This window comes from Heterodontus francisci, chromosome 1, assembly GCF_036365525.1.
Source record: "Heterodontus francisci isolate sHetFra1 chromosome 1, sHetFra1.hap1, whole genome shotgun sequence".
NCBI lineage: Eukaryota > Metazoa > Chordata > Chondrichthyes > Heterodontiformes > Heterodontidae > Heterodontus > Heterodontus francisci.
Genome location: NC_090371.1, coordinates 30,920,649 through 30,941,728, shown reverse-complemented (window position 1 = coordinate 30,941,728; position 21,080 = coordinate 30,920,649). Strand labels below are relative to the sequence as shown.

Here is a 21,080-nt window from a genome sequence, read left to right as displayed (position 1 = left end):
GACCCTCCTTCTTGACTGCAGCGCCATACCCTTCAATCCTGTCCTTTTTATGATGATCCTTATCGAAATATCATAAACACATCTCCTGAAGCCATCCTGCTGGATGGTCCGTGCTTAGCACCTTTTAATCCCTTTCATCTGTTACCTGCCTGGTCCAGACAGATCCACTCAGTGCTGATATTATTTTTATGATCGAAAACAATGAACTCCACCAAGGTGAGGTATTCCAGGCTCCAGAGCTGATATACATGGAAAGGTTTCTCTCCTGTCTTGACATGAGTGAATGCTGTGGTCTGAGGACGATTATATGTAACAATGGCCTCCCCAATTACTTAATTGGGTTACATGATGGCAGTTATCCTGTGTCACTGTTATGATAATGTAACAAATTCCAGTCCTTTCACAGTATCAGGTCTGTTGTGATGTTGGAATGTTTGAAATTGATCCCTTGGAATGCAGCCTGCCTCTGTGTGTTTTGTGGTGAAGTTTGGCTTTTATTCACAGTCCTTGGGGGTTGGGGTTTTTCCCCATGTTTCATAAAGTCCAGTTTTAAAATCCAGTTTGGGGGGGGGGAGGAATTCCGATCCCACACTTGCTTACAGTGTTCCTGAAATTCTGTAAGAACAGGGGTGTTATACTAATTCATGTTGCCATGGACACTGACTTACCAGCACTGAGGACCCTGGAATCTGTGAATACTAGGAGTAAGGGTTTGGGCCTAGCAGTTCAGGAATGGGATCTGAGGCTTTAGCAGTACTGAGGACGTCCCAAGATCTTGAAATGGAACATTGGAAAGAGAGGTTCCAGAAACACTGAGATAGGTTCTATGGATTTGGGAGGCTTCAGGAAGATGTTCTGGAACCTGTGAGAGTTCGCGAGAAAGCAGGAAGTACTTCTGGGAATGGGGAACATTCAGAATACAGCATACTGCATTATGATCACTGAGTGCGTATCCTGAGACCTGAGAAAGTGAAGTCAAAGGAGTGGTTTCCTGGGCATAGCAGGACTATGGAGGAGTTGGACGTGGCAGTATTCGGTAGTTGTGTGACCTGACAGTATTGAGGGTGAGGTGTTTCATAAAATAGAGTCCAAAGTGCTCTTGATCTCTTGCAGATCATCAGGTGCCATAATTTTACTCTGTTCCTGGCTATTGACCTGGTCCCTAAATATATCTGCAGCTCCTTTTGCAATCCTCATGTATCCCTCTACCTCTTCTCCTCATCATCCATGTCTTTACATCCCTACATTAATGTTCTTGCCTTAAAGGAATTAAGAGTACATTTTCTGCAATTGAGTCCTGGGGCATAAATTGCTTCCCTCCAGGAGCGATATTCCATTCACTAAAATTAATGGAACAGAAAATCATAGACTGGGGTTTGCAATTACCCGATGTATTCTAACAATATGTACCAAGAGCAAAGCAGTGGAAAATATAGTTGGGTGTGCTGTTGATGAGTTTGCCAACTATGCTGTCTTTAATAGGCATAACTTTCCATAAAAAAGCCACCTCATAAAGTTCATCATTGTTTCCAAATTTATAATAAAAATGGTTCAGAAAAGAAATATTTTAACTATATATCTTTCTGAAATAAATGGGGAACTTAAAAAGATATTCATCCTTGATAGACAATTGCTCTGTTTTCTTTTTTAAGCAGCAACAAAGACAGCGCAATCACCCATGCTGCTGATCAAAAGTATTGTATCTGAACGAGGAGTTCAGTCAGAGAAGTAGAATTGAAATAATTGCAAGTACTTACTTGTCTGAAATAAAACATTGAAAACTCAATCTATGTTTTGTTTGACAAGTTTTTTGAAAACAACAAAGAAACTCTCATCAAGATGAGGGAAGATGAATTCATGCTGATGCATGGCATTGTATTCTCGAATTTTATGAGTTATGACAGTGTGGTGGTTATGTTATTGGATTAGTAATCCAGAGAACAAGAGTTGAAACCCCACCATGGCAGTTTGACAATTTGAATTGAGCTTTAAAAAATCTGGAAAGAAAAAGCCAGTTTCAGTAAAAGTTCTAGAAGCTGTCAGATTGACCTAAGAACCCAACTGGTTCACTAATGCCTTTTAGGGAAGGAAACCATGCCAACATGGTTGACTCTTAACTGCCCTCTGAAGTGGCCGAGCAGTTGTATTAAACAGCTACAAAACAGAAAGCCGCTACCACCTTCTCAGGGGCAGCTAGAAACAAATGCGAACCATGCCGGTGATGCCCACATCCTGATCGTGAATAAATAAATAAAAATGCCGCACCCTGCAAATGCCCATATTGTACAGCAGTGACCGAAAGCCCTCTCCAACTGTTGTCAGGTAAAGCTATCTAGTTAACCCCAGGCTTTGGATATAAGGCCTTGAAGTAAAACGTTGATGAGTAACACCTTGCTGCTCTATTGAGGAGCAGGGAGCTGACAGGAACATAGGAAATGGAGTAGGCCATTCAGCCACTTGAGCCAGTCCAGCCATTCAGTTAGATCATAACTGATCTGTACCTCAACTCCATTTAGCTGCCTTTGATCTAGCTACTTTCATTTCTGACCTGATACAGTGATGATTTGTTGCTTTCCGAACAGCAGAAAATCTCTCAAAAATCATTTGTCTTTGTCTGCTATGTGGGTCCCACTTAAAGTACTTGTAGAAGCATGCTTTTTATTGCTGGTAATCTTGACAGAACTGGTGGGATTTCTAGTGGAGCCCAGAATGACACGAATTATAAATTCAAAGGAAGTAGTGTGCATGCCTCAGTAGTTTTGAAAAATGATAAGGATGACCTGGTGGTGTCCGGTTTTGCCACAAATCCCTCTCCCCATGCTCAGATTACACCATTTCTGTGCCTAAAATGGCCTGCAGTTTCTCGCCTATTGTATCAAGCTTGCATTTCCTGGAATTAACTTTCCCCAAATGTATGCACACTCCCTGTATATAAGAATGGTTACAGCACAGACGGATGGCATTTGGTTTGTCAAGCCCTTGCCGGCTCTCTGCATGAGCACTGTAGGTGCACTGTTTTCCCTTCAAGTGTTTATCCAATTAATTCCTTCTCAAAAGCACAATTGAGTCTGCCTCCACTACCCTTTCAGAAAGTACATTCCAGATCATAAGCACTTGCTGTGTAAAAAAATGTTTCCTCGTGTCACCTTTGGTTCTTTTGCCAATCACTTAAAATCAATATCCTCTAGTCATTGACCCTTCCGCGCCAATGAGAACAGTTTCTCTTTATCTACTCTGTCTAGACTCCTTATGATTTTGAACACCTCTATGAAATCTCCTGTCAATCTTCTCTTCTCTAAAGAGAACAATCCCAGCTTCTCCAATCTTTCCACATAACTGAAGTCCCTCCTCCCTGGAATCATTTTCGTAAATCTTTTTTATATCCTCTCTAAAACCTTCACAACTTTCCTAATGTGTGGTGCCCATTATTGGACACAATATTCCAGTTGAGGCAGAGCCAGTGTTTTAGAAAGGTTCACCATAACTTCCTTCCATGCATCTCTTTATAAAGCTCAGGATTCCATATGCCTTTTTCACCACTTTATCAACCTTCAATTCTGCCACCATCAATAATGTGCGCATAAATGCCCCCAAGGTCTTTCTGTTCCTGCACTCCCTTTTGAATGTACCCTTTAGTTTATGTTGCCTCTCCTCGTTCTTACTACTCAAATATGTCACTTCGCACTTCTCTGCATTAAATTTCATCTGACACATGTCCACCCATGCCACCACAGATCCTTATATCATTCATATTCCTACTCCATTGTCCTTGCAGCATTATTTCCCAAAAATATTCAATCTATTCTTAGATCTCAAATTCCATCATTTATTAACTCTATTAGAATCTTAGAGCTGAATTTAATGTTCCTGTCCCACTCCCGGCGGGCGAATAAAATGGCGACCCACATGTACAGGTCATGCACCGCGATCCTGGCGGCTCAAGATAATATGTAAGTCGGGCCGCCACCCCCCCACCCCCACTCCCCCCATCACATGGTGGAGACAGGCTCTGCAACGCCGGCAACTGTGTCAGCTACCTTTGCGCAGGCACTGGCGCCATTTTTAAAGGGCAGCCAGACCTGATGCTAATTTTAGATATTTAAACCCCGACCCCCCACCAGATACACAGCAACAAAAAATTGCCCCTTTCCTCCCCGCCCAATAACACTTACATGTAATAGTTTCCCTTCCCCCCCAACAAAACACTTACCTGGAAGATTTGACCATCCCCCCACAACTGTTCAAGTGCAGAGGTCATTCCTTGCCCCCTCCCCTACACCATACAGGCTGATTTGATCCCATTTCCACACCCCCCCTCTCCCAACTAAACTAAAAATCCTAAGCACCCTCCTTCCCCCCTCGGTGGTGCCAGCTTTCCCTGGACAGGAAAGTGAAGGCGTGTGAGTGCTGGCCACTGCACGGAAGATTCCGAGCAGCCAGTAAGATCGCTGTTAATTTTATTTAAATGCTTAAAGTCGGGTGCTGTCGCCCAGCAGCAGTGGGGCCTCCATGGAGCTTCGCCGCTACCGGGAAGATCAGGCCCAGCACTCCCTGTGTCAGGCTCCTTGGTGGGCCACTGCCAGTACGATCTTCCAGCCCCATCCCCCCAACCCCATCATGGATCCCGATGTTGGGACCGCAACAAAATTCAGCCCTTAGAATCTTAGAATGATACAGCACAGAAGGAGGCTGGTTGGCCCATTGTGTCTATACTGGCTCTTTGAAAGAACTGTCCAATTAGTCCCCACTCCCCTCCTTTGCTGTTTCCTCACAACTTATTCTACTATTCAATCACCCTTTGGGTGAAAACATTCATTCATTATTTTGTTTCATTACAAGGAAACAGCCTCCTCACAGCACAAACCAGTTAAGGAACGTATGCAACAGTAGGGAAGTCACCAGTGTGGAGCCAAGCAATGCAATTTAAACAAATATTAGACCAGTATCATGAGACACACGATCCAAGACTCAAGCCAGTTTGCAGCCACAACACTCCACTGAATTCCAGCTCTCAGTAAGCTGGCACGGGCCACAGACGTGGTAGGGGCAGGGGTAAAGAGACCAGGTGCTTCCTCTTTTTACGACCTGGTGAGAAAGGGGTTTAGGGTTCCCGCAAACAGGATTAAGGAAAATCCCAAGGCTTTTTATACGTATATAAAGAGCAAGAGGGTAACCAGGGAAAGGGTTGACCCACTCAAGGACAGAGAAGGGAATCTATGTGTAGAGCCAGAGGAAATGGGCGAGGTACTAAATGAGTACTTTGCATCAGTATTCACCAAGGAGAAGGACTTGGTGGATGATGAGCATAGGGAAGGGAGTCTGAGATAGTCTCAGTCATCTCATTATCAAAAAGGAGGAGGTGTTGGGTGTCTTGCAAAGCATTAAGGTAGATAAGTCCCCAGGGCCTGATGGGATCTACCCCAGAATACTGAGGGAGGCAAGGGAAGAAATTGCTGGGGCCTTGACAGAAATCTTTGCATCCTCATTGGCTACAGGTGAGGTCCCAGAGGACTGGAGAATAGCCAATGTTGTTCCTTTGTTTAAGAAGGGTAGCAAGGATAATCCAGGAAATTATAGGCTGGTGAGTTTTACGTCAGTGGTAGGGAAATTATTAGAGAGGATTCTTCGGGACAGGATTTACTCCCATTTGGAAACAAATGGACTTAATAGCGAGAGGCAGCATGGTTTTGTGAAGGGGAGGTCGTGTCTCACTAATTTGATTGAGTTTTTTGAGGAAGTGACAAAGATGATTGATGAAGGAAGGGCAGTGGATGTTATCTATATGGACTTCAGTAAAGCTTTTGACAAGGTCCCTCATGGCAGACTGGTACAAAAGGTGAAGTCAAATGGGATCAGAGGGGAGCTGGCAAGATGGATAGAGAACTGACTCGGTCATAGAAGACAGAGGGTAGCAGTGGAAGGGTGCTTTTCTGAATGGAGGGATGTGACTAGTGGTGTTCCACAGGGATCAGTGCTGGGACCGTTGCTGTTTGTAGTACATATAAATGATTTGGAGGAAAATGTAGCTGGTCTGATTAGTAAGTTTGCGGACGACACAAAGGTCGGTGGAGTTGCGGACAGTGATGAGGATTGTCAGAGGATACAGCGGGATATAGATCGGTTGGAGACTTGGGCGGAGAAATGGCAGATGGAGTTTAATTCGGAGAAATATGAGGTAATGCATTTTGGAAAGTCTAATGCAGGTGGGAAGTATACAGTAAATGACAGAACCCTTAGGAGTATTGACAGGCAGAGAGATCTGGGCGTACAGGTCCACAGGTCACTGAAAGTGGCAACGCAGGTGGATAAGGTAGTAAAGAAGGCATACGGCATGCTTGCCTCCATCGGTCGGGGCATAGAGTATAAAAATAGGCAAGTCATGCTGCAGCTGTACAGAACTTTATTTAGGCCACACTTAGAATATTGCGTGCAATTCTGGTCACCACATTACCAGAAGGACGTGGAGGCTTTGGAGAGGGTACAGCAGAGGTTTACCAGGATGTTGCCTGGTCTGGAGGGCATTAGCTATGAGGAGAAGTTAGATAAACTCGGATTGTTTTCACTGGCACGAAGGAGGTGGAGGGACGACATGATAGAGGTTTACAAAGTTATAAGCGGCATGGACAGAGTGGATAGTCAGAAGCTTTTTCCCAGGGTGGAAGAGTCAGTTACTAGGGGACATAGGTTTAAGGTGAGAGGGGCAAAGTTTAGAGGGGATGTGCGAGGCAAGTTCTTTACACAGAGGGTGGTGAGTGCCTGGAACTTGTTGCAGGTGGTGGAAGCAGGTACCGTAGAGACGTTTAATAGGCATCTTGACAAATACATGAATAGGATGGGAATAGAGGGATACGGACCCCGGAAGTGCAGAAGGTTTTATTTTAGGCAGGCATCAGGATCGGCGCAGGCTTGGAGGGCCGAATGGCCTGTTCCTGTGCTGTACTGTTCTTTGTTTTTTGTTCTTTGTTCAACCTTCACCTGGTCTGACAGTGATCGGGTTTAATTTTAAGCGCACTGTTTTTAGCTCCCCCTAGGTGAATCCTTATTCACCGCTTTCCAATTATAAGGCAACGAAACCAGCACTAACAGGCTTTCTTAAGTTTAAAGAAGAAAGATTGAAATTTATTAAACTTAAACTCTAATTTGGTTGATGTCTACAGATACATGACATGCCCACGCGAGCAAGCATACGTGATACATACATGCAAATAGAGACAGAAAAAAGCAGAAGAAAAAATAACGTGAAAAGTTTGAGGCAATATCTGAAGCGTTTTTGTTACGGTTCTTCGAGCTCACTGTAGAGTCCTTGATTGTAGGTCGGTCTTGCTTTTCATTGGGGCCCAGTATTCTTCTTAAATCTTGTTCACTGCAGGAGACTTTTCTCTCTTGGGGTTTATGTGTCTTCAGTGGATTCAGAGGCTTGTGAGAAAGGGATGGGAGCAGACAGGAGAGATCTTCTCAGTCCAGGAGCAAACACACTCTGAGTTCAGACAACCCCAGGTTGTCAGGCAGGTTAGTCATGTGACTAACTGCTCTGACCACATCTTGGATTTTATCACCTAAGCAGTCTCTGGAATGCGCCTCTTACACACAAAACCTGGTGATCAAGGTCCATTGTGGGTTGAATGTGTCAGGAAATGGTCCTTTGTCCTTCCAATCACTGTTAATATGCACATGTATTTTCTGACCACGCTGATCTATTTAACAAGTCCTTTCTTCAGTCCAGTAACAGTTTAAAACCAATGTTCATGATAAAATTAATGTACCTCATTCTTGGTAGGTGGGGACCCAGCATGACACTCTATTATTTATAAGCTACAAATCTATGATTTTTCAGGATGACCATTGCACAGATGATCTTGATGCCTATGCTATGCTCCTTTGGAAATCTGCTTTTGAACACTGCGGTGGTTGCTTTGGGTATGGCACCACACTTCGAAACAAGTTACGCATACAATGGCTATTGCTCACAGCTGTCTATTTTCTCAAATTGTTTTACTTGAGTTGTACAAGATAGCTCATTCAGGTGAGGGGAGAGTGACTGCCCTTGACATCAAGGCAGCATTTGACCGAGTATGGCATCAAGGAGCCCTAGCAAAACTGGAGACAATGGGAATCAGGGGGAAAACTCTCCGCTGGTTGGAGTCACACCTAACCCAAAGAAAGATGGTTGTGCCTGTTGGAGGTCGATCATCTCAGCTCCAGAACATCACTGCAGGAGTTCCTCAGGGTAGTGGCCTAGCCCATCTTCAGCTTCTTCATCAATGTCCTTCCTTCAATCATAAGGTCAGAAGTGGGAATGTTTGCTGATGATTGCACAATATTCAGCACTATTCACGACTCCTCAGATACAGAAGCAGTCCATGTAGAAATGCAACAAGACCTGGACATATCCAGGCCTGGGCTGATAAATGGCAAGTAACATTTGCGCCACACAAGTGTTAGGCAATGATCATCTCCAACAAGAGAGAATCTAACTATCTCCCCTTGGCATTCAATTGCATGACAATTGCTGAATCCTCCGCTATTAACATCCTGGGGATTACCATTCACCAGAAATTGAACTGGAGTAACCACATAAATGCCTTACAAGAGCAGGTCAGAGGCTAGGAATCCTGCGGCAAGTAACTCACCTCCTGACTCCCCAAAGCCTGTCCACCATCTACAAGGCACAAGTCAGGAATGTGATGGAATACTCTCCACTTGCCTGGATGGGTGCAGCTCCAACTACACTCAAGAAGCTCGACACCATCCAGGACAAAACAGCCTGCTTGATTGGCACCCCAAACAAACATTCACTCCCTCTACCACCGATGCACAGTAGCAGCAGTGTGTACCATCTGCAAGATGCATTGCAGCAATGCACCAAGGCTCCTAAGACAGCACCTTCCAAACCCATGACCTCTACCACCTAGAAGGACAAGGGCAGCAGATGCATGGGAACACCATCACCTGCAACTTCCCCTCCAAGCCACACACCATCCTAACTTGGAACTATATCACTGTTCATTCACTGTCACTGGGTCAAAATCCTAGAACTCTCTTCCGAACAGCACTGTTGGTGTACCTACCCCACATGGACTGCTGTGGTTCAAGAAGGCAGTTCACTATCACCTTCTCAAGGGCAATTAGGGATGGGCAATAAATGCTGGCCTAACCGGCGACACCCACATTGCTGGAACGAATTTTTAAAAAATTCTCAGACTCTTTTCCTATTAATTCCAAACTGCATCCAAGAAGTGCTTCTTTGGCCCTTCATAGCTCTTCATTCTCTGATACAGTCAAATCTGTGAAAAATTTGAACATGGCTCAGCTTTTTGGGGAAGATCTTATAACACCTCTTTCTCATTTCTGAGCAAGATACTAAGAAGAGCTTTTCAACCAATAGGCAATCCCTATCTCCTCTCTGGCCACCACCTCTCTCTTGTGCCCTTTCCCTTTACATTTTGTTTTCATGATTTAATCGCAGGATGTAGGCGATGTTGGCAGGACTGCATTTATTCTCCATCTTTCATTTTCCTAAGAAGATGGTGGTGAGCCTTGCCTTAAACCATGTCAGTCCTTGCCCTGATGGTGCGGCCATGATGGTATTAGATAGGGAATTCCAGGATTATAGAAGTTACAATGTGGCAACAGCCATTCAGACCAACCAGCTGGTGTCACAGTTTACCTTCCACACAAGCAAACAGTCCTAATCACGCTTACATGTCCTGCTTCCATATGCCTTCATCGTCTTTCACTTACTTTTCCAGTCTCATCTTGGATTTTGACATTGTTTCTCCTTCAATGACTAACCCTGCAAGGAATGATAAAGGAACAGCCATATATGTTCAAATCAGGATAATGCAACACTTGGAGGGGGCTTAGAAATGATAGTGTTCCCATGACATTGCTGCTGTTATCCTTCTTATTGTAGTGGGTTCTCAGGTTCTGAAGCCAGAATGCACCAATCCAGCTGAGTGGTGAGCATTCCTTCACACTCCTGACTTGAACATTTTCAGCCTTTCAGGAAGTGAGCCAATCGCTGCAGAGTATCCAGCCTCTACCCTGACCTGTAGCTACTTTGCTGATGTGGCTGGTCCGGTTAAGCTTCTGGTGACCCCCTAGGATATTGATGCTGAAGGACTTTATGATATTGACTCCACTGTGAAGGTCAGCCAGGTGGTTGGGTCTTTTCTAGTTGGATATGGTCACTGTCTGGCACTTCTGTGTCACGCATGTTACCTGATACTATTATGATTACTACCTCTCCAAATATTTCTTTCTCTATATTATCTGTCATACCCTTCCTCTTTCCTACTATCCCACTGTGAATAAATCAAGACGATAACTCATTCTTTCCCTGGACCCCAAAACTGTGGAACTCCTTACTTTGAGGCTTTTCTAGTCTGTGAGGTTTTAAAATCTAAGCTTAGCAATTCCCAATTGATAATTCCCAATTCATCCCATGTCTTTTATTCCTTTCGGCCTGAAAGCATTCTGCACCTCGGTCCTGGAACCTTCACCCTTCTTTTATAATAAAACAACCCCAGAATCCAACAGAGTGGTTCGCCAGTAGCTTGTAGTCCTGTCGTTGTCACATTTGGTCTCCTTTTATTTCTCGCCCGTGAGGTTGGAAGTGGCAGTGAAGGACTGATGCTCTGCTTTGAAACTTGAGGCAAGTTTCATGAGAAAATCTCTACATCAACATTAGGATCCTTGAGGAACTCTTAGTTTTCACTAAAATGAAACAGAAAATGCAGGAAACACTCAGTAGTCAGGCAGCGTCTATGGAGAGAGAAGCAGAGTTAACATTTCAGATTAGTATCCAGTCATAGAAACTTAGTTTTTACTGTGGTATATTTAATGCATTTTCATGAATAAATGAAGAATGAGTTAGCTGCAGGCGGAACCTTATTAAATATTCATGGTTCAATAAGCTTTTATCTGCATATTATTTTAATTAAATAAGACTAAAGACAGCCTGCAATAATGTGCTAGTTTTCTGTGGAAAGGGCCTCATGCAATTGCACATTTAAACAGACATTTTCTTTTTTTAAAAAGAAAGCTAATTAAGTCATATTTACATTGTTTTTTTTTCTTCTGAAAATATTCTGCATAGTCTCATCTTTGTCATATAGTTATTGGAAAAGATTTATATCTTCTGCCAAACTTCACTGTAGAAACAACAGCCCTATTTCCATGCAGCAGCCTCACATTATTGGGAGGTTTGAAATTGTCACAGAATTTGGCAAAATTCACCCATCTCATGCAGTAGGTGTTTGCCAGAAAATTCTGAGCAGATAAACGACCACAGGCAGAGCTGCCAATGTGGGGAAATGTTTAGAGTGGGATTTAGGATCAAGGAGAATGAGACATATTGCAAACCCATTTAAACATATGGAGCTGTGTTTATTTTTAAGAGTGAGATACATCAAAAAACAGGTGATGCCTTTAAAAAGAGTGAGTCTCACTCTTAATGTCTGAGAGTTGATGGGTCTTATCACACATGATGAGTCAACAAATGTCAGGCAGGAAGATTATTTGTTTACTAACTAGTTTTCAGGCTTTCTCAAGACTCTGTAAAACGGAAGCAGCCACTCTTTATTTTTGTCAACAGTGTTGCTGCTCAGGATAAACAGCCCTCTGGCATTGCATCTTTTTGTTTGCAAAAATTAATCAATAGCATCAAAAACTAGTTGATAGATTTACTGGCACAAAGTTTACAATAACATCCATAGACACTGCATGTTCGGAGAGGAGTTTGGACATATCAAGGGCACTTGGTGGACGTCATCAGATATGTCAATTGTACATTGCTCAGAAAATTAAAGATGCTGAGTGAATTTTTTTGCTTAAAGTAAAATTCTTTTGGGATGTTCTCAAAAGTAGGTTTAGAAACATAGAAACATAGACAATAGGAACAAGACTAGGCCATTCAGCCCTTCAAGCCTGCTCCGCCATTCATTATGATCATGGCTGATCATCCAACTCAGTAACCTGTTCCCGCTTTTCCCCCATATCTTTTGATTCCTTTCACCCCAAGAGCTATATCTAACTCCTTCTTGAAAACATACAATGTTTTGGCCTCAACTGCTTTCTGTGGTAGCGAATTCCACAGGCTCACCATTGTCTGGGTGAAGAAATTTCTCCTCATCTCAGTCCTGAAAGGTTTACCCCGTATCCTTAGACTATGACCCCTGGTTCTGGACTCCCCCACCATTGGGAACATCCTTCCTGCATCTACCCTGTCAAGTCCTGTTAGAATTTTGTAGGTTTCTATGAGATCCCCCCTCACTCTTCTGAACTCCAGCAAATATAATCCTAACCGACTCAATCTCTCCTCATACGTCAGTCCCGCCATCCCAGGAATCAGTCCGGTAAACCTTTGCTGCACTCCCTCTATAGCAAGAACATCCTTCCTCAGATAAGGAGACCAAAACTGCACTCAATATTCCAGGTGTGGCCTCACCAAGGCCCTGTATAATTGCAGCAAGACATCCCTGCTCCTGTACTTGAATTCTCTCGCTATGAAGGCCAACATACCATTTGCCCTTTTTACCGCCCGTTGCACCTGCATGCTTACCTTTAGCGACTGGTGTACCAGAACACCAAGGTCTTGTTGCATATTCCCCTCTCATTTTATAGCTGTTCAGATAATAATCTGCTTTCCTGTTTTTGCTACCAAAGTGGATAATCTCACATTTATCCACATTATACTGCATCTGCCATGCATTTGCCCACTCACTCAACTTGCCCAAATCACCTTGAAGCTTCTCTGCATCCTCCTCACAACTCACCCTCCCACCCAGTTTTGTGTCATCCGCAAATTTGGAGATATTACATTTAGTTCCCTCATCTAAATCATTAATATATATGGTGAATAGCTGGGGTCCTAGCACCGATCCCTGCGGTACCCCACTAGTCACTGCCTGCCATTCGGAAAAAGACCCATTTATTCCGACTCTTTCTTTCCTGTCTGCCAACCAATTTTCTATCCATCGCAATACACTACCCCCAATCCCATGCGTTTTAATTTTACATGCTAATCTATTTATGTGGGACTTTGTCGAAAGCCTTCTGAAAGTCCAAATAAACCACATCCACTGTGTTTGAAGAGAGGATACACATTATGGACCTAATCAGCGCTGTGTTGGACAAAGAGCAGACTCAACCATATACAAAAGGTTGTAGAAATCTGGAACTGTCTGTGCCCAGACAGCTTTAGTTGTTGGGTCAATTAACATTTTCAAACCTATACTGGATAGAGTTTTATTAAATAAGTGTATCAAAGGATATGGTTCAAAGGTGAGTAAATGGAGTTGAGGTACAGTTCGGACGTGATTTAACTGACTGGTACAACAGGCTTGAGGGGTTGAATGACCTATTCCGATATTTTTATCTATTACTTAAGGAAAGGATGATGACGTGGCCCATTGGAAAAATATAGCCAACAGATTTCTTATTACTTTATTAATTTTAAGAAATTTGAAGGCTCCCTTTCAAAAATATAGGTGATGTGGTGTTTCATGACATCATGATACTGTAGTGTTGCCAAGAAGGAATCATGAATAGTGCACTGATGCATTTGACTCTTTAGGAGGTCCTCAGATAAAACAAAAGCAGTACTGTGAAAGTATCTATTTCGTTTTAAGGTCACTCTCTGGTGTTAACTCATTTACTGAGCAGCACAGACATGTTATGCTCTTTTTGAAAGTGTCCTAAGACATCTTTATTCTAAAGTGAACTCACATTTTGCGCCACCAAACTTTCAGTTATCCAGGAGGATTGTACAATATCCCGCTGCCCTTTTATCTCTGATGCCTGGACTTGAATCCAACCCAGACTGTTGGAATGAATGCCTGCTCTTTCCCAATTTCATGGCTCTTAGTGAAATGAGTTTATGCCACCACAGCCAGGGCCCCAGGGAACCCAATTAACACTAAAATAGCAATCTCACTCGACTGGGCCACAAGCCTGGTTGGTGTGGTAGGACTTGTTCCTCTTTGGTTTAGGCACTTTGTTGGGTGAAAAATAGAGGAAGCTACACTCCACCTTTTCCACATGGCATTCCTTATCTGAGAGTGCTTGGGTTTAGCACTTTCTGACTTTATTTTGAGTGCATGCCCTAATCGATGCAGAAGGGAAGATGGCAGGCGCACTGCATACGATTTTCTGATAAAAGCCCATGGCAGACCAAGTAGCTAGCGATGGGTGATCACTGAATATCTACCCTTACATGCTAAAAATTGGGAAAGTATTTAGTTCCTAAACAATAACATAGCTCAGCATCTTCTGACCATAAATACGCACAAGGGCAAGAAAAAAGGTTGGCGACAGGTCATCATTGCTGAGTGAACAGAAGTGACTTGCAGAACAACTGCAATAGAATTATTTTTTGTAACAAAGACTCTTTGGGCTGGATTTTATTTTCCCACTGCCGGAAGCGGTGGCGGGCAATAAAAATGGCAGCCCGCATGTGTGGGTCACGCGCCGCCACGCGCTGCGCTCTTGAACATGGCGGCTCATTTAAATATGCAGGGCAGCTGTTCCCCGCCCCCCAATCACATGATGGGGATGGCCTCGGTGATACTGTGAACAGCGTCAGCTGCCTCTGCGCAGGCACTGGCACCATTTTTAAACGACTGCCAGTCCTGCTCAGAGAATGCAGAGTTGCCCCTGTTTCCTATACCCCCCTGACTACACTAAAAATCAATGTTTGGCCCATCTCCCTGACCCCCCCAGTGCATTGAAATTGCAGAGTTGACCCCCTCTTCCCCCCCACCCCTAACTGCACAAAGTGCAGAGGGCATCCCTTCACCTCCCCCCCCACACTAAAAATGCAGAGTTGACCCCATTCCCCTCCCCTGCCCCCACTACACTAAAAATGCCCTGATCCCCCTTCCCCACCTTGGTGGTGCCAGCTTTCCCTGGAGGGGAAAGTGAAGGGGCATGAATGCCGCCCGTCACAGGGAAGATCCGGATCCGACGGTAAGATCACAGGGAATTGTATTTAAATGTATGCATAAAATTAATTTCAAAATGTAAAGTCGGATCCCGTCGCCAAGCGGCGGGGGTAGTCACTACGGATCCTCAGTGCCACCGGGAAGACTGGGCCCGGCAATCCCGGCATCTGGCTCCATGGCAGACCGCTGCTCCTGTGATCTTCTGGCCATCCCCCACGCCACCGAGCCCGACGTTGGGAGAGCAACGAAATTCAGTCTTTTGATTCTATGCCTCTGACCTGATAAATACAGTGGGTGTATTTCACAACTAGAGGCTTGACTTGGAAGAATTATTTGCAAAACCTGCAGTTTTAATATTATTAAGGGATTAAAGTTTTTTTTGTCTATTATTTAACTATTAAATATGTTGATGTGCATTAAGATAAATAGAAAGCTGTAAATCATATGGAACTTTGGTGCAGGTGCTTATTGGTCCTCTGATTCTGTTGTATTGAAATTAATTACTTTGGCCTGTAAATTCAGTGCCTGGCGCCAGGGCTGTCATTGAACAAGGGTTAATGTTCTTGAAGTTTCCTCAGTAACCTATGGCAGGATACAGTGAAATATTCATACATCCTTAATACTTTTCTTGCACTTGAGCTTACCATTAAATATGCTTTATATTCTCAAGGACATATTGCATTCATTAAATTAAAAAGCCTTTTGCAAATGTACGTCCTTTTTACCACTTCCATCTTTATTACTGGTTTTTAATTTCCCTTTCTTTTCTTCAAAAGCTTCGCAAGGCTGTCATGGATCACATCTCCGACTCGTTTCTGGAGACCAATGTCCCCCTTTTGGTTCTCATCGAGGCAGCAAAGAGCGGCAATGAGAAGGAGGTGAAAGAGTATGCTCAAGTCTTCCGTGAGCATGCCAACAAACTGGTGGAGGTGAGTATATGCTGCCATTGAGATATTAGTTCTTCAATTCATGAGCTCTCTTGAGTGGGAATATACCAGAAACTGCAAGTGGGTTTAATTGGTAAAGTTACCATCTAGTGTAGCAATACATCAGACAGACCAGAAGGTCTCAGGTTTTATTCTGTTATGTCATCAGATCCACAGCAGTAGATGATAGGCTGTGATGTGGCCTGTGCACGTGTCGATGTTGAGTAAAGAAAGAGCTCATGTATGATGTACTGCATTGCGAAGTAATCTTTATTCTAACTCACTATCTAGCTCATACATGAAAATGGCTACTGGGTGAGGTAGCAGAGAACTGTCAGCTCGCTGTGAATGGTACCTCAGTGAGACTCAGCACTTGCAGCTGGTGAGTGGTGAGGAACTGCCAATGATGAAAAAACTATCCTCAAAAAGAACAGTCATCAAAATTGCTAAATATCGCAGTTGAAGTGAGACCTTGAAATTACATTGCTGGATGAGTTTAACCAAACCTTGTGTCATATCCTGTTCTCAGCAGATCTTCGAACGAAACGATATGCTGGAGGGTGGCAATTGTTTTTCTGTCACATTTTGCGGGATACTTTTACTTGTTCAGTTTACCAGTAGTTTATATCAAACTGAACAGATGAGATTTTGAAGAGCCTCCATGTTCTAGACCCCTTGAACACTCCTAAAATTTAGTTGCATCTAACATTTTCAGCATTCATATGTTCCTCTTAAAATGTTCCTCATATTTGAAGGTCTATAGCAGTCATTGCTTCTTATCAAAGATTGTCACCCTGCAATTTAAATTGTCTGTGTCTGTAGATATTCATTTGGCACTTCTGTGTTGTGTTTCAAATCAAATTTGACAATGGCTTTGACTCGTCACACAGTCTTGCTGGAGCCAATCATCAGTGCATCCAACAGGACTGCAAAACACTTTAAACCTCAAAAGTGGGATGCCCTTCATCTCTTACCAGGGTGCTGGTTTCTTGAAAGCTGGTCATATATCAAATAGTAGATACAACTGCCGCATATACTTCATAAATAGTTAAAATCCCGGGCCATACCCTGTGGAAGGTGGTTTGCTGTCCACTTCGGCCCCTGTTTGTCCCATACCGTCCAACAGTTCAATTCCGACCTGTGAGGAATTACACATATTCAAAATAGATTGGACGCTTCAGAAGATGCATCATCAATAGATTGCAGAATAACCTTACAGGTGACTGAGCAAAGTTAGTCTGGATATTCCAAACTAGCAGGGTGCAATGTCATTTTTCTTTCAATCGGATGTTGGTTTGAAAGCAAATTTTGCACATAAAATGGAAAGGATGTTGTAGGATAAAGATTAATGGAGACTTAAAAAGCATAGGAGGAGGAATGCTTGAGATATACAGAGGACAGGAACAAGGTATATATCAGAGGTAAAAACAAGAAATGCTGGAATTACTCAGCAGGTCTGGCAGCATCTGTGGAAAGAGAAGCAGAGTTTACGTTTCGGGTCAGTGACCCTTCATCGGAACTATATCAGAGGCATAGGTTGATATGAGAGTTGAGAAGATCTCAAAGTAGGGGGTACTGAAATTGTGTAAACATTGCAACCTGGCAAAATCTCAGATAAATTAAATGGTTAGGGGCAATCTTGGAGACCTGGAAAAAAATGGAGGGATCTCAGATATGAAGCAGTTAGGGGAAATCTTGGTTGCATATAAAGGGTGTGAAAATTCTCAGAGAGCAAAGATTGGGAAGGAGAGGAAGCAAAGAAGTTAAATAGGACAATCTTGGTAAGGGCTAGGAAGGAAAGGATATAATGATCTATCATGATAGATGTGCATTGCTTCCAAAATAGTCCACACTCTGTAATTTAGGAAGAGATGATGATTTTACTGCATGGCGAGTAAAATGTTAGCTTAGAAAAGGTCATCATCCAAAATGCTATATTTTTCTAAGCTAATGATGCTGCACTTCTTTACTTTACCCCATTTGCGGTGTTTGTGGGTGGGATTTTCATTTGATTGAGAGGGCGACTTCAGGCGCGGGCAGTCAGTTAAACCTCCCTCGGGTCAGTTTGCTGGTTTCCCCATGTGAAACTGGTGTGCTCCAAGTTTAAAAGGCTCTGCCACGAGCCGGAAGAGCTGACTAGCTTGACAGCACATCTATCATGGTAAATCATTATATCCTTTCCTTCCAACTTCATACCAAGATTGCTAAACAGCCAGTTAAGCCACTTAACGAGATTGTTGTCAGCTCATTAAGGGCCAGTTTTGAATTTTTGTTCGGAAGTGCAAGATCCACATAGGGTCTGAACCACGACAGGGAGGAGGAGGCGCAAACAAAGTGCAAAGCCACTCAGAACAGCAGGGCAGCAGCAATAGGCTCCATCAAAGAGGGACAGCTTAGAAACAGCCCTCATTTACGGACAGCCAGTCACATGGAGTCAGGAGAATTATCTGTCATATTTCCTCACTCTTGGCAAAGGCATTTTGCAGGGTACAATTTGCAGGGGGTTGGGGGGAGTGCAGGGTGGGTGGAGTGGGGGGGTGGTGGACGGGTCCCTCTGATTACAGGCCTCACGGTTTCATGAGAGGGGGGCTCAGGAAGGCTGCACATTCCAATCGACAGGAATGAAGGACATAACAAGAAATTGGATTAAACTTCTCCGAGATAGGTTCAACCAGCAATAAGGAGCAGCATCTCAGAAGCAACAGGGGTGCGGGAATCACAAACGAGGCAGGAAGGCAACAAAGGTGAGACCCTCAGTAGAGGGTCTACCTCCATTGGAGAAGCTACCTGGACATGTCAGAAAGTCAGTGCCCCAGAGGGCTGCTTCTGTCCGGACAGATGGGTTCTGACTGGTGTGCTCTCATTGAGGGTCAACCGAGGGCTTGCAGCAGCTGTCACCATGATGAAATGAAGTCTGCCTCAGTGCAACAACATTACCAATGCTTTATTGAAATACAGTGTGATATTATTTACAACAGAAACACCTAAGTGACCCACAAGTGATATTACCAATGCAAGAGGCCTGTGCTCATGGAGACTCCTATGAGGTGCTCCCCCTGTGGCTGAAGATAAGGTGGAGGCAGACTTTATGCTGGTGCCTGTCTGGGCAAGAGATGCCTGTGGCGCTCGTTCTCATCATGGAGGTGCCGGGGGAGACACCTTCAAAGACTGCAGCACAGCATTAATGAAGGGGCAGCCTCTGTTACAGGCTGTGACTCTACAGATGCTTCATCCATCAGAGGGGCCATGGGGGCAGATGATGATGATGGATCCATGGAGGGTGGGCCCCTTCATTGCCATCTGTTGCCACTTCAGACCTTTGAAAGGCTCTTTTGAACACTAGAGGGAACCACTAGCTGGGGCACAGCTGGCATCCACTCCATGCTTGCTGCACCATTTGCGCCACTGACCCTTCAATGCTACTGATTGCGGCATACATTCTATGCATGTCTGTGCACTGTTCCTGCATCCGTTCTGAGTGATGCCACATATGGCTCTCCATGAGGTTCGCCACTCTCTCAATGGAGAAGCTCATGCTCTCATCACTGAGACACTGTGGCACGTGAGATGAATGGTGTCCTCCATTCTCACCCTATGACTCTTCAGTGCCTCAGGTAACTCTGACATGACTCTGACTATCACACTGTTTCTGCAGGTAGAGCCGCCTGTTTTGTGACACCCTAGGTTCTGCATCTCTGCCCTGATGAGCAGTGCTGCGCCTGTCCTCCATCCTCCAAGGGGAACTGGACACAGCCGACTCTGCCTTCCCCGTATCCTGCTGCTTTATTGTGAAGTGCACTTCATCCTGTGCCATCCTCTCTAATAACACACAAGGACCCACCGAGGTGTGAGTATCTGCACTGGTGGAGGGTGCACAAGAAAGATGTGATGGTGCAGCTCTAAGGTGATTTCCATCTCTCCAGTGGTCAGGAGAACTTTATGCACCCTCAGGATGCCACTTTCTTTTACATTCTGGTGACCGGAGGCATGCAATCTGGGTCTATCTTTGGATTCACATTTCCAGACCTGAGAAAGTCATTGTACGTTTCTGGCACTGCATCCAGTTCCTTCTCACCACTCCTCTGCTGCTGACCTCATGAGCCACCTCCAGCCATGCTCCCTTGGGAAGCCTTGAAGGCTTTCTGTTGCCACAAGCATGGAACAGAATGTTTCTGCGCTCAGTCACTGCCTCCAGCAGCACCTCCAATGAGATGTCAGAAAAATGGGGGGCTACCCTGGCACAGGGGGCCTCCCTTCTCGCTTCCTTCTGCTCTTCCCCTTCTTCATTGCATGAACAGCAACCTCAGCAATGGCTGCCGCCTGCCCTTTAAATCGGTCCCACTGCTGCCCATGTCCTGTCTCCTTCCTGCGTCCACTGTCGCTAATTAGGTGGCAAATGCGACTCTAGGCCAATTGCCTACTTTCCATATTGAAATTACAATGCTTACGCATTGCAGACACAGTGTAGGGTCGGGACCTGGAAGTGACACAACGTTGGGGTTCCGACCCCGGAATGGAAATCCTGCCCTGTGTGTATGAGTATCTGTCTCCAAATTGTCACACACTTCTCTGACATCCATCACTGGATGAGCAGAAATTTCCTCCAACTAAATAATGGGAAGACCAAAACCATTGTCTTCAGTCCTTGCCACAAGCTCTCTTTACTAGCCACCAACTCCAGTCCTTTCGCTGGCAATTGTCTGAGGTTGAACCAAATGTTTCACAAACCTGGTGTCATTTTTGACCTAAGATAAACTTCTGATCAAGTATCGACGCCATCACTAAGACCGCCTATTTCCACCTCCATAACATCATCCGACTCTACCCCTGCCTCAGCTCATCTGCTGTTGTAATCTTCATCCATCCCTTTGCGACTGCTCGACATATCTGTTCCAACACACTCCTGGCTTGGCTCCCACATTCTACCCTCTGTAACCTTGAGGTTATTTACAATTCTATTGCCCATGTTCTGACCCACAATAAGTCCTGTTCACTGATCACCTCTGTACTCGTGGCTCCCAGTTGGCTCGATGTCAAAATTTGTATTTATTTATTTTTTATTCATTCATGGGATGTGGGCATCACTGGCCAGGCCAGCATTTATTGCCCATCCCTAATTGCCCTTGAGAAGGTGGTGGTGAGCTGCCTTCTTGAACCGCTGCAGTCCATGTGAGGTAGGTGCACCCACAGTGCTGTTAGGAAGGGAGTTCCA

The 21,080-nt window shown here is 44.3% G+C and overlaps 1 protein-coding gene across 1 annotated transcript in view; it reads left to right on the top strand.

The window, feature by feature from the left end:
• Window positions 1-21,080, top strand: part of ctnna2 (catenin (cadherin-associated protein), alpha 2) — a 1,561,189-nt gene that overhangs the window by 926,344 nt on the left and 613,765 nt on the right. Inside the window, exon 9 of the mRNA XM_068028796.1 lies at window positions 15,719-15,871. Within this exon, the coding sequence (XP_067884897.1) occupies window positions 15,719-15,871 (153 nt within the window). The remainder of the gene's footprint in view (window positions 1-15,718; window positions 15,872-21,080) is intronic.